Source organism: Engystomops pustulosus, chromosome 4, assembly GCF_040894005.1.
Source record: "Engystomops pustulosus chromosome 4, aEngPut4.maternal, whole genome shotgun sequence".
In the NCBI taxonomy this organism is placed as follows: Eukaryota; Metazoa; Chordata; class Amphibia; order Anura; family Leptodactylidae; genus Engystomops; species Engystomops pustulosus.
Genome location: NC_092414.1, coordinates 184,889,735 through 184,904,012, shown reverse-complemented (window position 1 = coordinate 184,904,012; position 14,278 = coordinate 184,889,735). Strand labels below are relative to the sequence as shown.

Genomic DNA, 14,278 nt, shown 5'->3' with positions numbered 1-14,278 from the left:
CATGGACTGTGCCTCTAAGATCCTGTGTTGCTTCCCCGCTCAGGTCCGACGAATTTCACCTTCTTCTTACCAGTGCATGTAAGTGCTTGATCTGACATGCTGTGTTCTCCTATCCACATGTGAGAGACACAGACATCAGCTACACAAGTACCTGACATGTTCTCCCATAAACATGTGTGACACAGATATCAGCTACACAAGTACCTGACATGTTCTGTTCTCCTATAAACATGTGAAATACACAGACATCCTCCACACAAGTACCTGACATGCTGTGTTCTCCTATACACATAGGCAGCAACCTGAAATAGTTTTATCTCTCATACACACAGGCTGCAGGGAGTGTGGCAGCCAGCACCAGGGAGCACATAAAGGATCAATCACCAGAAGTGTCACACCATTATACAGGTTGTCAGTCAAGCACTGGGGATGTGGCTGTGCCTCCCACTCATGAATGAGCTGGACTGCTGAATTTGATAATTACTCATTGGACCTCTCTCAGGTCATTTCCATACAGCTTTAGGACCTAATCGGTTGAGTTTACGGGCATGCAGAGGGACAATGTAATGATAATGGCAATTCTTTTTAATGGCAGTTTATGAAAATATACTTGGTTTTGGGAGTTAATTTGCCTGACAGGTTCTCTTTAAGTCCTCAAGTTGAGATCAACATTTCATTGCCTCTCACAGGAGAAAATAGGTCGAACCCCCCTGCACATCTAGATTCTTTAGGATTTCATAAATCAATACAAAACTCAATGACAAGCTATATCATTATTTAAAAAAACAGGATCCATGTTTGATGGTCTATTTACCATAAATCAAGAAAGCCCTTATAAATGGACATGCACTTGTGTGAACACTTTATTGAGATTGGAATTTGTTTCCACTCTTCTTTTCCTGAAAATAACGCTTTATTAAAGAAAATCCCTGCACTGATTCCTCAGCCGTTAAGCTGACTGTCCATTCGGAAGAAGGTCCTTGTGAGAATTCACCAGCGGGTAAGTGACTGATTCTAGTTTTGCTGCTGGGAACTGTTCACATAGCCGGAGCTCCAAGTTCTCTGCGCTCAAGTGGCTATGGGCCATACGTACATCCCTCCTATGGGTGAAAGCAGATGTGCCAACTTTGGGCTTCTCAAGTTGACTGTCTCTCTTTTCAGTTGGCTCTTGAGGTCGAAAGTGGCAGAAGAGCACAGCCACTAAACTCTTCTTAAAGTTTTCATTCATGAAGGTGTAAACCAGTGGATTATTAAAAGAGTTAGAAAATCCAACGGCTTGAACAATGGCCACTATCATCTTCACTGTGACGTCATCGTACTCTTCCTCCAGGTCATCTAAGGACAGTAAAAAAGGATATCGCTAAATCAACATCTTGGTGATTACAATGGAGCCATCTACTGAAAAAGTGCTGCTATATGGATGACACAGAAAACCAAAATTTGTAATGTAAAATTTACTCTCCAAACAATGAAAAATATCAAACGGCAACAAAAATGAAAATTTCTTTGACATTTTTGTAATATAATACAAGCTAAAACATACAGAAACACATAAAAATGGTATAATAGTTAGAGGTACCATGAACAGTCATGGTCGAGTAAAATGCCCAAAGTTTACCCCCGGACACAAAGAGTCCTGGCAAGAGACTAGTAATAATTATGTAATAATCCACCCCATATAAGTGAAAAACTATCACATTAACAATGATCCCACTATGAATACATAATAGTAAAGTAAATAACAAAAGGTCTAAGTAGAGACTGCAAGGAACTTGTAGTATCAGCGATACCAGGGTGAAGATAATTATGAAATTATGCATCATTGTAGTTATTTTGCATGTTATTATCTTAAATTAAGGGGGTCACTGAATTTAGATTTGTCATCCCTATTAAATTTGTTAATTATCTTCTTGTTTCACGGATGATCATTATATTACAATTATCACAGCGTTGCCTGGGTCTTTAGAGTGGGAGGTCTAATTTGGGAGTCCACTACTACTGTTCCCCTTTGGCTCTAACTTTTGTATTATCTATACGCTTCTTCTTATGTTTGCTGTGTGCAGTAAAACTGTATAGCTGATATATTTCTTTGTTTTCATTTTAAATAGCTGGGTTTAATTTTTATAGGAAATGCCTGGACCCAACACATGTTAAAGTAGTAGCAAAAAGGAGAGGAGAGACCGGGGGCACTACTGGGAAAGTTCCTAAGCCCTCACGGCAATGAGGGCTTTATTTCCAAGTCAGAGAGGAATTCCAACCGTAAGACTTAGTTGAGGTAATGGCGTGGTGCTCTAACTATAAACATGTAGTCGTATACAAAAACTTCGTAGAGGAAAGGAAGAAAAAAGTTGGCACTCACCGCCTTTTGTAAAATTCTATTTCTTTATTGATCCGTGCTAAAACATGGCGTACACAGCAGGGGAGGATTGTGCAATAGGATGTGTAATCTCGTTCAGGGACGATTCGTTTCGCGCAAAAACTAGCGCTTCATCTTGCCTGATTCTCCGGGCGTCCTCATCTGGCTTTTAAATGAGGGCGCCGGGAGATTCTGCTGCGTGTGCAGCCACACCTACAATTCAAAGACATTACATTGGATAAAAACAAATTAGGGCGGTGGGATGCATTCTGACCCCGCCCTAGTCACGTGGCAGATTCAAGCGTGAAGGAGGAATGACAGACTAAAGTCGGACCTGAAAGAGAACTGTAGACTACCGGTTTAGCCAATAGGACGTAGGCGGCCGTAGGGGCGGGTGAGAAAAGAGGAGGTACCTACGAGTCGTATAGCATTTCTTTTGCATATATATCAGCGGACCTGAATGGAGACCGCTTAGTGGTGTGTAAGGCCAATCGGGTTGTAGAAGAGGGCGGGGATAGTGAGTGAGGGGAGACACAGGGGGAGGAGACAGAGACTTCTCTGTATATGTGGTAAACTGAAACCTAAGGGGGATTATAAGGTTGCACGATAAATGCTTCAGTACTGTTCTGCTATTGTACTGAAGCATTTATCGTGCAACCTTATAATCCCCCTTAGGTTTCAGTTTACCACATATACAGAGAAGTCTCTGTCTCCTCCCCCTGTGTCTCCCCTCACTCACTATCCCCGCCCTCTTCTACAACCCGATTGGCCTTACACACCACTAAGCGGTCTCCATTCAGGTCCGCTGATATATATGCAAAAGAAATGCTATACGACTCGTAGGTACCTCCTCTTTTCTCACCCGCCCCTACGGCCGCCTACGTCCTATTGGCTAAACCGGTAGTCTACAGTTCTCTTTCAGGTCCGACTTTAGTCTGTCATTCCTCCTTCACGCTTGAATCTGCCACGTGACTAGGGCGGGGTCAGAATGCATCCCACCGCCCTAATTTGTTTTTATCCAATGTAATGTCTTTGAATTGTAGGTGTGGCTGCACACGCAGCAGAATCTCCCGGCGCCCTCATTTAAAAGCCAGATGAGGACGCCCGGAGAATCAGGCAAGATGAAGCGCTAGTTTTTGCGCGAAACGAATCGTCCCTGAACGAAATTACGCATCCTATTGCACAATCCTCCCCTGCTGTGTACGCCATGTTTTAGCACGGATCAATAAAGAAATAGAATTTTACAAAAGGCGGTGAGTGCCAACTTTTTTCTTCCTTTCCTCTACGAAGTTTTTGTACATGTTAAAGTAGGTAAGTTGCCACATTTATCACTTTTGTGCACCTAAGTGTAGTAGTTGCGCCTAAATTCTGGCGCACTGTTTTGCCAGAATTATCACAAGCTACAACCATCTGTGATAAGTATATTTTCTGCCTCTTATTAATCACTTTACTTTAACACAGTTTAGGCGCAATTTTGGCGCAGTTTAGGCGCAATGCTAGATTCGGGCACTTACATGTCATCCTGCTACAAGCTCCTCTCTGCTTCTACCACAGCCCAGAATGAAGATAACACTCACAGCAGCACCCAGGTGTGTGACACCCTGCACCCAGTGATCTCCTCAGCAGGGGCTTCTCCTGGAGGGGATCCCCCAGTGCTGGTCTCCTGCTGCACCCCTGTAATTCTGCACAGTCCCCTCTGAAACACTGGTGATACTGTGCAGAATTACATGGAGGACACTTGTTTGTAGTATCTGCAAACTTCTGCAAACTTCTCTTCTCTCTTGCTTTGAGCTCAGCGTTTTGCAGAATATTTTGTAAATAGAAGGTGATGAAGTGTAAATAGAGTCTGCAGCTCCTGTCTGCAGAGTATCTCATGTCTGTATGATCTGTTCCAGTGTCTGCAGTGTATGTAATGTATCTATTATATGTTCCAGTGTCTGGCTGAGCTTTGCTGCTAGAAATGAGCTCTTCTGCAAAGGGGCTCAGTGCTTTCTTCTCAGATAACGCCACCTTCGGGCTGGAGTGTTTTTGCGCCCGTTTTTGCGCCTAAATGAAAACGTTGCAAGTGATGAATATCATTAGGCGCAGCAAAACATCTGGATTGGTAAGATAGATGAGGGAAAGCTGCTTATTTTTGCTGCACGGCTAGTTTGGCGTTTAATCGCAAAAATGGCGCAAAAACGGTGCACCTGAATGAAAAGGTGCAAAAACAACAGAAAAAACGAGTGATAAATGTGGCCCAATATGTTTTATTATCACAGTTAATGGAATGGGAAAGTTAATCAAAATGTGCAGAAACCAGTAGTCCAGTTTTTCTGGTGATTATGTGACTAGTATTTTTAGCGGTTATTATCTCTCCAGTCTATATCTACAGTCCTCTCTGTACTAGTAGGTGCAGACTTAGCACTCCTGTCTACATAGAGCGTCCATGTAATGCAAGCTTCTTTCCATCTTGACAGCATGAAGAATTCAGCAAAGTGACCCAAAGTCCCATTAAAGGGGTATTCTCATCTCACCAAGTTTGGGTTAATCAATCCCTAACAGAAAAAAATTCTTCAATTTATTGTTTTTTTTTTTAAAAAATCTACCTACATGCCCATAACTGTAAATAGGGCTTACCTGCCCCCGAGCAACGGCCCTGTGTTGACATAAGATACGGAGCAGGACGTCTTTTGGGCATGCGCAGTAGCACACCAGTCCTCTTCATATAAAAGCAGCAGTGAAGCTACTATGCATGCCTGCAGCTGTCCTGCTCTAGCGAGCGAGGTGGCCGGCATATGTGAACTGCGCATGCACTATCTATGCACGTTCACATTTTCCTGGCTGGTTCGGAGGCTGGGAAGCCTTTTTCTAGGTGCCTGTGCAGCCACCGCTGCTGATGAGCAGCGTTGGCTATATCTTATGTCAACATAGGGGCGTTGCTAGGGAACAGGTAAGTCCTATTTACAGTATATTATGGGCATGTTTTAAAAAACAATAAATTGAAGAAAATGTATTTTTCACAGTCCTACTGTAACCCTTTTTGCAATTTTTGCGCTGTCAAGCAGCTGAACAGCTTCTAGATCGTGTTTATTTCATGGCCCAGGTTGATGGCATTATCCAGAAAATCAACTTTGAACTGATATGTTACGGTAATTGGTTGTATAAAGTAACGGAGGCAGAACGTTTAAAACCAAAATCAAGCTTTCCCTGCCTCCGAACACCTCCTCTTATGTGATTGACATCATAAACCCGACTTCAGGAGATCTAGTCATTGATGTCCCTGGATGCAGGACCATCACTTAGTGTGAAGGGAGCATTCTAAGGCAGGGAGAGCTTGACTTCAGTGTTAAACTCTCCGCCTCCTTGACTTCACTAAACCAAGTTACATCTCACTTTAAAGTTGATTTTCTATACGATGCCACCACCATGAAGGAAGCATGATCTAGAAGCTCCTTAAAAACATACTGGTAGTGCTTTATAGGACCAATTTTTGATGACAGGTTCCCTTTAAATATTCTTTACCTCAGATTTCCTACATGCGATGTTCCATTAGATGCTACATGTATGTGGTAGATGTGATGTGACACTATTTTGGCCCAATGCCTTGACATTATAAGTAAAATGACTGATCTGCACAAAAACAATGCATGATCTTTGTCACAGTCATACAGATGTCCAAGGGCAATAGGTGTTGTAAAGAGTTAAACGTTAAATTTAAAAGTGCATTTTCCCACAAGATTTTATTCACATTTCCTAAAAGCATTGAATTTTGTCAGATCCTATCTTGTTACATACAAGATAGGTTCCTTGGGTTTGTACTTAAGTAGAATTTGTATGTAATTCGGAACAGGGCTATTTCATAATTGTAGCTTGTAATATGGAATTCTGCATCAGTTTGTTGCATAAGAAATTAAAAAAAGAGAACTTACTATATTCAAAAAGGATGTGGACCACGTGGAACGGCGCCCAACAGGCAGTGAAGAAAAGGACTACAATGACCATCATCATCACCGCTCGCTTCTTTTTCCTTGTAAATAAGAAGAAAACATTTCAGTACAACAAACCATCTGTAGAATAAAACAGAACTCAGGTCATTGCTTCGTAAAAAAAAAACCACATGAATAAAGAAATAAAATTTTTTTTTGTAGAATCGGAATTAAAATGTTCCTTTAGTTGTAGCCTGCAGTATAGATGTGACCCTAGGATGTGAAAGTTCATCTCCGCTGCCAAAATGACCTTTGTATGTAGCAACACGTGGAAAATAAAGACGTCCACATCTTTTTCACACAGTTTAGCTTTTCAGGTTTCTTTTTTTTTTTTGGATGCATTGCTGATTTTTGTTTATCATAAAAATGATATTCCATCTACTGGCAGCATGAAAGACCCAGATTTACCTACAGTTTATAATTAAAAAATGATAATAATAACCATGGAAAATTAATGGATGGAATAAAATGTCCATTGGTGTCAAAGGCTTCAGTAATAATTCCTTTATTTATATAGCGCACACAGATTATGCAGCGCTGCACAGAGTTTGCCAAATCAGTCCCTGTCCCCAATGGGGCTCACAATCTAATCAACCTGCCAGTATGTTTCGGAGTGTGGGAGGAAACTGGAGGACCCACAGGAAACCCACGCAAACACAGAGAGAACCTACAAACACTTTGCAGATGTTGACCCTAGGACTTGAACCCAGGTCCCTATCACTGCAAGGCTGTAATGCTACCCATTGAGTCACCGTGCTGCCCTACAGTTAGTTCGTTATTATAATTTTAGTGTCAAAAGTTAATAGCAGAGGTCCAACTGCAGGTGTGAACTGGGCCTAACAGTTCAGGCTTTTCTTTTTTTCTAATGAAATTAGTGGTGTATGGAGGAAGAGTATAAAACAGCGTCTGCGATCCCAGCTTTATAGAAGTCAGCGGTTAATAGGAAACTTGTGACCTTAAACCACACATTTAATAGGCTATAAAATAAGAAGAATTATCCTCCTTTGTCTTACCCTTTCTATGCTTCCGGCTCAGTGTAATATTCCCACCAGGTCCAATAGCTGAAGTATATAGAGCCGTAAAATACCGAGGCCTAAAACGCCTTATCTAGCGCTCTGTGACATTGACAGGTGATGCCTGCAGACAAGTGAAGTTACATCTTTTGGCGAGTCTTTCTCTTGACAGTATAATATGAAGGCGCAGTAGGGTTTTTTCATGTCTTAGACATTTTATTGTCATCTTAAGGGTAAAATGAGTTTTTAATAACACCCTCCGCGTTCATTATCGCTCTATTACTCCAGAAGATTGGCTATAAATAATATCATATTGTATTCATTGCGTTGTGTCACTGCTTTTATTTAATTGCAACCTACTGAAGCTATAGAAACATGTCTCTATGTGTTGACTTTCCATATCCTGACACTTACGTGATAGATTTATTAAGTCAGGCATGAGGATATTACTTATTCACATCCGTAGACGTGTAGACTCAGACTTCTCCTGTTCATTTATCTAAAGTGCTGTGCAAAAGTTTTAGGCAGGCTTTGAAAAAAAAAAAGCCCTGACAAAGTGAACTATCCTCAGCATTAAGAAGAACAATGGGGCTTATTTACTGAGGGTCCGCGGCCACACTTTCGTCGGATTTTCCGATGTTTTCGGTGATTGTGCGGCTGGGACAGGTATTTAACAGGGGATTGTGTCACACGCGATCGGATTGTGGAGCAGCTGCGCTGGCTTTCATGCGACAGAGATTGGAAGTTACAGAGCATTCTCTGTATCACCATAGCAATTCATCCAACTTTATCAGCGACCGGAGGACACCGATAGGGTTGATGTCCCAGGCCAGAGCCCTAAATCCAGGACTTTTCCAGTGGGTTCCGAACTATAGACATCACTGTTGCGACGTTGTTGCGTCTCCTTAATACAGTGTAGGGAACTGCTTTAGCTGAGTGAAAAGCTATTGACTAATGTCAGGAAGTTGCACCTTGCAGACATGTGGAGACTTACAGTTATTGCTCAACTAGTCGATTCTGTGAAATATGCAAATACGTTTTACAGGATGGAAAAAAATGCCTCTGAAGCTACCTTGCAAGCCAGTCCCCTTAAAGAAAATCTACCATTACCCAAAAGTTAAAAAAAAACACTACACATACTCACCTACTCTCGTCTTCAGCCCGATCCCAGAACTTGTCTTCTTTAATGTTGACACCCCAGAATCACCTAGAAACAAGACTTATATTAGCAGCCCGGAGCGTGGAGACGAGGTGTCCGGTGCTCCAAGCTGCTAATTATGCACGTCTCGCATGATGTCTCCACCCTCTCCCATGTTTAATTAGTAGCTGTAGTGTTTTTTTTTCACTTTTGGGTGATAGTGGATTTCCTTTAACACTACTATCATTCGTATTGTGAGTTGCCTACTTCTCCAGTTTGCTGAGACAACCACTTTATACACTCACCGGCCACTTTATTAGGTACACCTGTCCAACTGCTCGTTAACACTTCATTTCTAATCAGCCAATCACATGGCGGCAACTCAGTGCATTTAGGCATGTAGACATGGTCAAGACAATCTCCTGCAGTTCAAACCGAGCATCAGTATGGGGAAGAAAGGTGATTTGATGCCTTTGAACGTGGCATGGTTGTTGGTGCCAGAAGGGCTGGTCTGAGTATTTCAGAAACTGCTGATCTACTGGGATTTTCACGCACAACCATCTCTAGGGTTTTCAGAGAATGGTCCGAAAAAGAAAAAACATCCAGTGAGCGGCAGTTCTGTTGGCAGAAATGCCTTGTTGATGCCAGAGGTCAGAGGAGAATGGGCAGACTGGTTCGAGCTGATAGAAAGGCAACAGTGACTCAAATCGCCACCCGTTACAACCAAGGTAGGCAGAAGAGCATCTCTGACCGCACAATACATCGAACTTTGAGGCAGATGGGCTACAGCAGACCACACCGGGTGCCACTCCTTTCAGCTAAGAACAGGAAACTGAGGCTACAATTTGTACAAGCTCATCGAAATTGGACAGAAGAAGATTGGAAAAACGTTGCCTGGTCTGATGAGTCTCGATTTCTGCTGCGACATTCGGATGGTAGGGTCAGAATTTGGCGTCAACAACATGAAAGCATGGATCCATCCTGGCTTGTATCAACGGTTCAGTCTGGTGGTGGTGGTGTCATGGTGTGGGGAATATTTTCTTGGCACTCTTTGGGCCCCTTGGTACAACACCACAGCCTACCTGAGTATTGTTGCTGGCCATGTCCATCCCTTTATGACCACAATGTACCCAACATCTGATGGCTACTTTCAGCAGGATAATGCGCCTTGTCATAAAGCTGGAATCATCTCAGACTGGTTTCATGAACATGACAATGAGGTCACTGGACTCAAATGGCCTCCACAGTCACCAGATCTCAATCCAATAGAGCATCTTTGGGATGTGGTGGATGGGGAGATTCGCATCATGGATGTGCAGCCGACAAATCTGCGGCAACTGTGTGATTCCATCATGTCAATATGGACCAAAGTCTCTGAGGAATGCTTCCAGCACCTTGTTGAATCTATGCCATGAAGAATTGAGGCAGTTCTGAAGGCAAAAGGGGGATCAACCCGTTACTAGCATGGTGTACCTAATAAAGTGGCCGGTGAGTGTATATTGGTAAATATGATTAGTACAAAGAAAATACCAAACAAAATTATAGTTATATAGGGCAACAATGATGTAAATGACAAACTCTGCATGCATCCTCCATAAAAGTTTCCATCAGGCCCAACAGCACTGACATTGCATCTCCGCTACTAAACCCAAGTGATTTTGCCAGCGATCTCTTGGCTGTGAATACTGAGGACTATTGAACTTGAATTAATATGCTGTAATTCAGACTTAATAGAGCTGAACTATGCTCCCCCACAGCAACTCCTGAGCTAAGTCAGTGCCATGTGGGATTTGTAGATCTCTGACAGCACCAGTTGTAGGTAGGATGGAAACTTTCATAGTGGATGTGTACATCAGCTGTGAAGGTAAAAGTCAGCAATCTACATAATTAGGTTACTTCTTAAAATATTTTTGAGAGGTCTAACATCAACATTCTACTGTGTATAAGGGCATCCTGACTCCACTGATGGCTGATGGGGGAAGATAAATTTAACATCCAAACCTTCTCCCATGTCATAAATTCTGGTACCCACATCTACAACTAGATTTATAACTACTAGATCTATAAGTAAAGTGTGAACACCTGGCTCACCATAATAACTGGCAGAGAATACAGTATAGCGAAAATCTCTGCCAGATGAGACCTGGTCTAAATGGATCCTGATCATTCTAGATCTACTTAGACGCCAGGCCAGGGCCTCTTAGTAGATCCGGGCTGCACTGCACTGGCAAAGTTAATAGTAAGAGACATTTTGTATTACCTTTGCTAATGAATGGACCCCCTTTGATGTTTTTGGTGTGTGCCAGTTGTACGACTCCTAATTCCTACAAAGTATAATCCCAAACTAGACGGCAACCGGTTCAGAGGATCCTACATGGTGGCAGCACACCATTGGAAACACTCTTTCTATCAAATGCACAACCTTTTCTGGTGAACCTTTTCAGATCTATTTGATTATTACTGTACATACAATATTATACTGAGTTATGTGAACTATGGAAAGAGTGTTAAGTTCTCTGTGGTTTCCATAAACCCTAGCCATGGGGCTACTGTGATGATTCTGCCTGGCGAAAGGGTTACGCTATGAAATATTTCCGCTTCCAATGTATTTAGGATGTATTTCCAGGGGCCTCCAAAAATGCCAGCCCTATTGGGGGATGTTGCATTTATACAAAATGTACCGTGATGTATGATTTATCTTGGAGAATCTGCTCTTTGGAGATGTTGGGCAGAGGAGAAGAAGGGAACCCTTTTAATAGATGTGTCAGGCTGCTGGAACCAGGCCATCACCTGTCCATATATGGTGTTTCTACATTTCTGAGGGCTTCCCCTGACCTTGTCCCTAAACTATTTAATGTTATTCAATTCATAATTTTTTGGTCAGACAAGAATTGAACCAGCAATTTCCACTTTTTAGCAGTGCAGTACAGTGACCTTATCCACTAGACTATGCAGCTACCTGTTACAAATAAAAGTGTTTTATCTAACTAAGAGCTTCAATAGAACTTTCATAGTGTTACACTTGTATATTGGCTCAATATGCTGATGTCTCAGAGATATCTTTTTATATCACTACATTATCCTTTTTTTCTGTTTTTAAAATGAATGAATGAATGAATCATTTAAAAATGAAATGATAAAAATGTGTTAGGACTAAAAATAAATTATATATATATATATTATATCAACAATACCTGGACAACCTTTACAATACATACGATAATATAATACATATTAACGATCACATGTGTTGCAACGCATATGGTATCAGGCCCCACCATCAGGAGTTTGCATTACGTTTCTAAACACAATGCAAATGCACCATGTGACTGCACCCTAAACATTTTGAATTCAGATAAAGCTATTTTATTGAAAATATTATTTGAGTTTCGGAGGGAAGGGGGGTGCTGGGCAATTCATTACTGGAGGAGTAATTAGTGGAGAAAGGCTGTTTCCCATTGTGGCTTATACTCAAGTCAATGGGACACATTTACTTGCCCGGTCCAGTCGCGATCCCTCGGTGCGTTGTCCAACACTGATTTGGGTCTGCCGCGATTCACTACGGACGTGCGCCCGATATCCAGCAGGTGTCGCTGCTGCGCCGAGGTCCGCCGGAGTTCACCTACTTTTTCCCGGTGCATGTGAGTGCTGATCTTGCGACACAAATTCTTTTTTAAATACCGCGATTTTTCAGAATCCGTCGGGTTGTCCGACGGCCACGAGCCCGATTTCTGACGCGTGAAAGCCAGCGCCGATACATCACAATCCGCTCGCGTGCGCCAAAATCCCGAGGCCAATTCGGCTCAAATCGGAAATATTCGTGAAACCCAACAAAAGTGCGGCATTCCGACCCTTAGTAAATGATCCCCAATATGTTCTCCTAATTTTTTTTGTGGTAAAATCAGAGGCTTCAGTGTATATATGGGTCGGCTTATACTCAGGTAATTTTATTTAATAAAGTTTCCACTTGCTTTAACAGTACTGTATGTATTGGTAAAATTAATTTTCCCAGTCCCCCTCTTATACGGCTCTTGTCAATATTGGATTGTGACAATCTTTCATTCCAGGAGTAAATGTCAATATATTTCTTATATATCGTTGCTGAGACAACAGCTTGCACACTGTGGGCTTCAGCCGATTTCCCTTACATGTCTACACCTTCATGCTGATTAAGTCCTTATCTACAAAAGCCTCAATACTGTGCCATGGCTGAAAAAAAATGCGTTTTAAAAATATGCAAATAAGTCCATGGATCTCCAGGGCATCTCTAATAAAGCACTTGGCGCTACCTCATTACAAAATTATGCACACCGCTTGCATGTTCTTCTTCTATCCTCCTCCCTCTCGTTACCCTGCCCACAATGAGAGTTTCCAGATGCTCTTTGCGGATTCTAACCGCGCATGCGCAAGACTTTCAGAGAGCCGGCTGCGTCACCGCCTCTCAATCAAGAGTATAGAAGGGAGGAGGAGCAAATAGGTGTGAATAGTTATGTAATGAGGGAGAGCCAAATGGCTTATCTAAGTTGCCCTAGAGACTAATTTAAATATTTTTTATATCCAGATATTTTAGATCGTAGATATGTAAGTGAGTTCTCCTCAAATTCGCAGTGTGCGAGCAGTTGATTTTCTTTAAAGGCGTTTGCCCATGAAAGAAAGTTCACAAATTTCAATCCCCTAGTGATGTTAACACAATGAAGATCATTTTTAGCCCCTTACTTTACAATTTTACTCAGTTTTATTGCTGTTTTAGCTCCTATAACTCAGTGCTGGTCAGCAGTGTGGGTGGGGACTCAGCAGACACTTGATGATTCCTCTAGTGCTATGAGATACTGTGTGCTAACAATGTGCTTAGATTATCATGGTTCAGGGTTTATTTAGACTTTTATTTAGCTTCTGAACATTCTACTACCCTGTTTACCGCCAAAATAAGACCTAACACATTTTTATTCAAGCTTATAAATATAAGGCCTCCCCTTGAAAATACGACTTAGTGGCAGCCATTGCTGCAGCTCTCTCCACAACATACATTAGTATTGGCAAATAATTTAGAGAGGTGGTGAAAAATTCATTGAGAAGCTACCTGGGCAATAACAGCTCATTTATGGAGCATGTTATCATTAAACATGAGAGATTGGGGCCAATAATTCTAAAAGCAATGGAATCACAAGAAATTCAGCATGACAATTAGCGTTTAGAAAGTTATGACAAGAACACAATGATATAACTTAAAATACCAGGATCTGCAGATATACCATAGATTGATGTACATTTAAATACAGAATATTAGTGGAAACTATAGTATATTAATAAATGTACAATTTTTTGTTAAACATTAAATCAGAATTTTTGTTTAACAAAATAATTCCCTGAAATTAAGACCTATAGTGTCGTTAGGGCCCAAAATTAATATAAGACACTGTTTTATTTTTGAGGAAACAGGTTAGTATTTTACAAATAAAAAAGAGATATGAGATATGGGATCCAGTAGATGGATATAACACACAATGACACTCTCAGCTCTTCTAACTCACCTATAACACACAGCCAGCACTGCTACATGCTTTCCTCCTGGATAGAGACCCTATCTGTCTGTAGCTTGTAGAGTAAGTTTTTGCACACTGCTACTTGCTTGCAGGAGGCAGAGAGCACTGCAGTGTGCAGGTCAGAGAAGCTATTCATGGGAAGAATATGACCATAGTCCATAACTAAAGGGTAGCAGGAAAGCACATTTCCCCCTTAATGGGAGTCAAGCACAACATCACTGTGTAACCTAAACTTTAAGGATAAGAAATTCACAATCATA

At 41.6% G+C, this 14,278-nt stretch overlaps 1 protein-coding gene across 1 annotated transcript in view; it reads right to left on the bottom strand.

Moving 5' to 3' along the window:
* Positions 1 to 662: 662 nt before the first annotated feature.
* The window catches only part of LOC140125722 (pyroglutamylated RF-amide peptide receptor-like), a 76,477-nt gene continuing 62,861 nt past the window's right edge, over positions 663 to 14,278 (bottom strand). Inside the window, exons 5-6 of the mRNA XM_072144572.1 lie at positions 6,268 to 6,365; positions 663 to 1,335 (exon numbers count right to left, since the gene is read on the bottom strand). Of these exons, the coding sequence (XP_072000673.1) occupies positions 950 to 1,335; positions 6,268 to 6,365 (484 nt within the window). The 3' untranslated portion in view covers positions 663 to 949. The remainder of the gene's footprint in view (positions 1,336 to 6,267; positions 6,366 to 14,278) is intronic.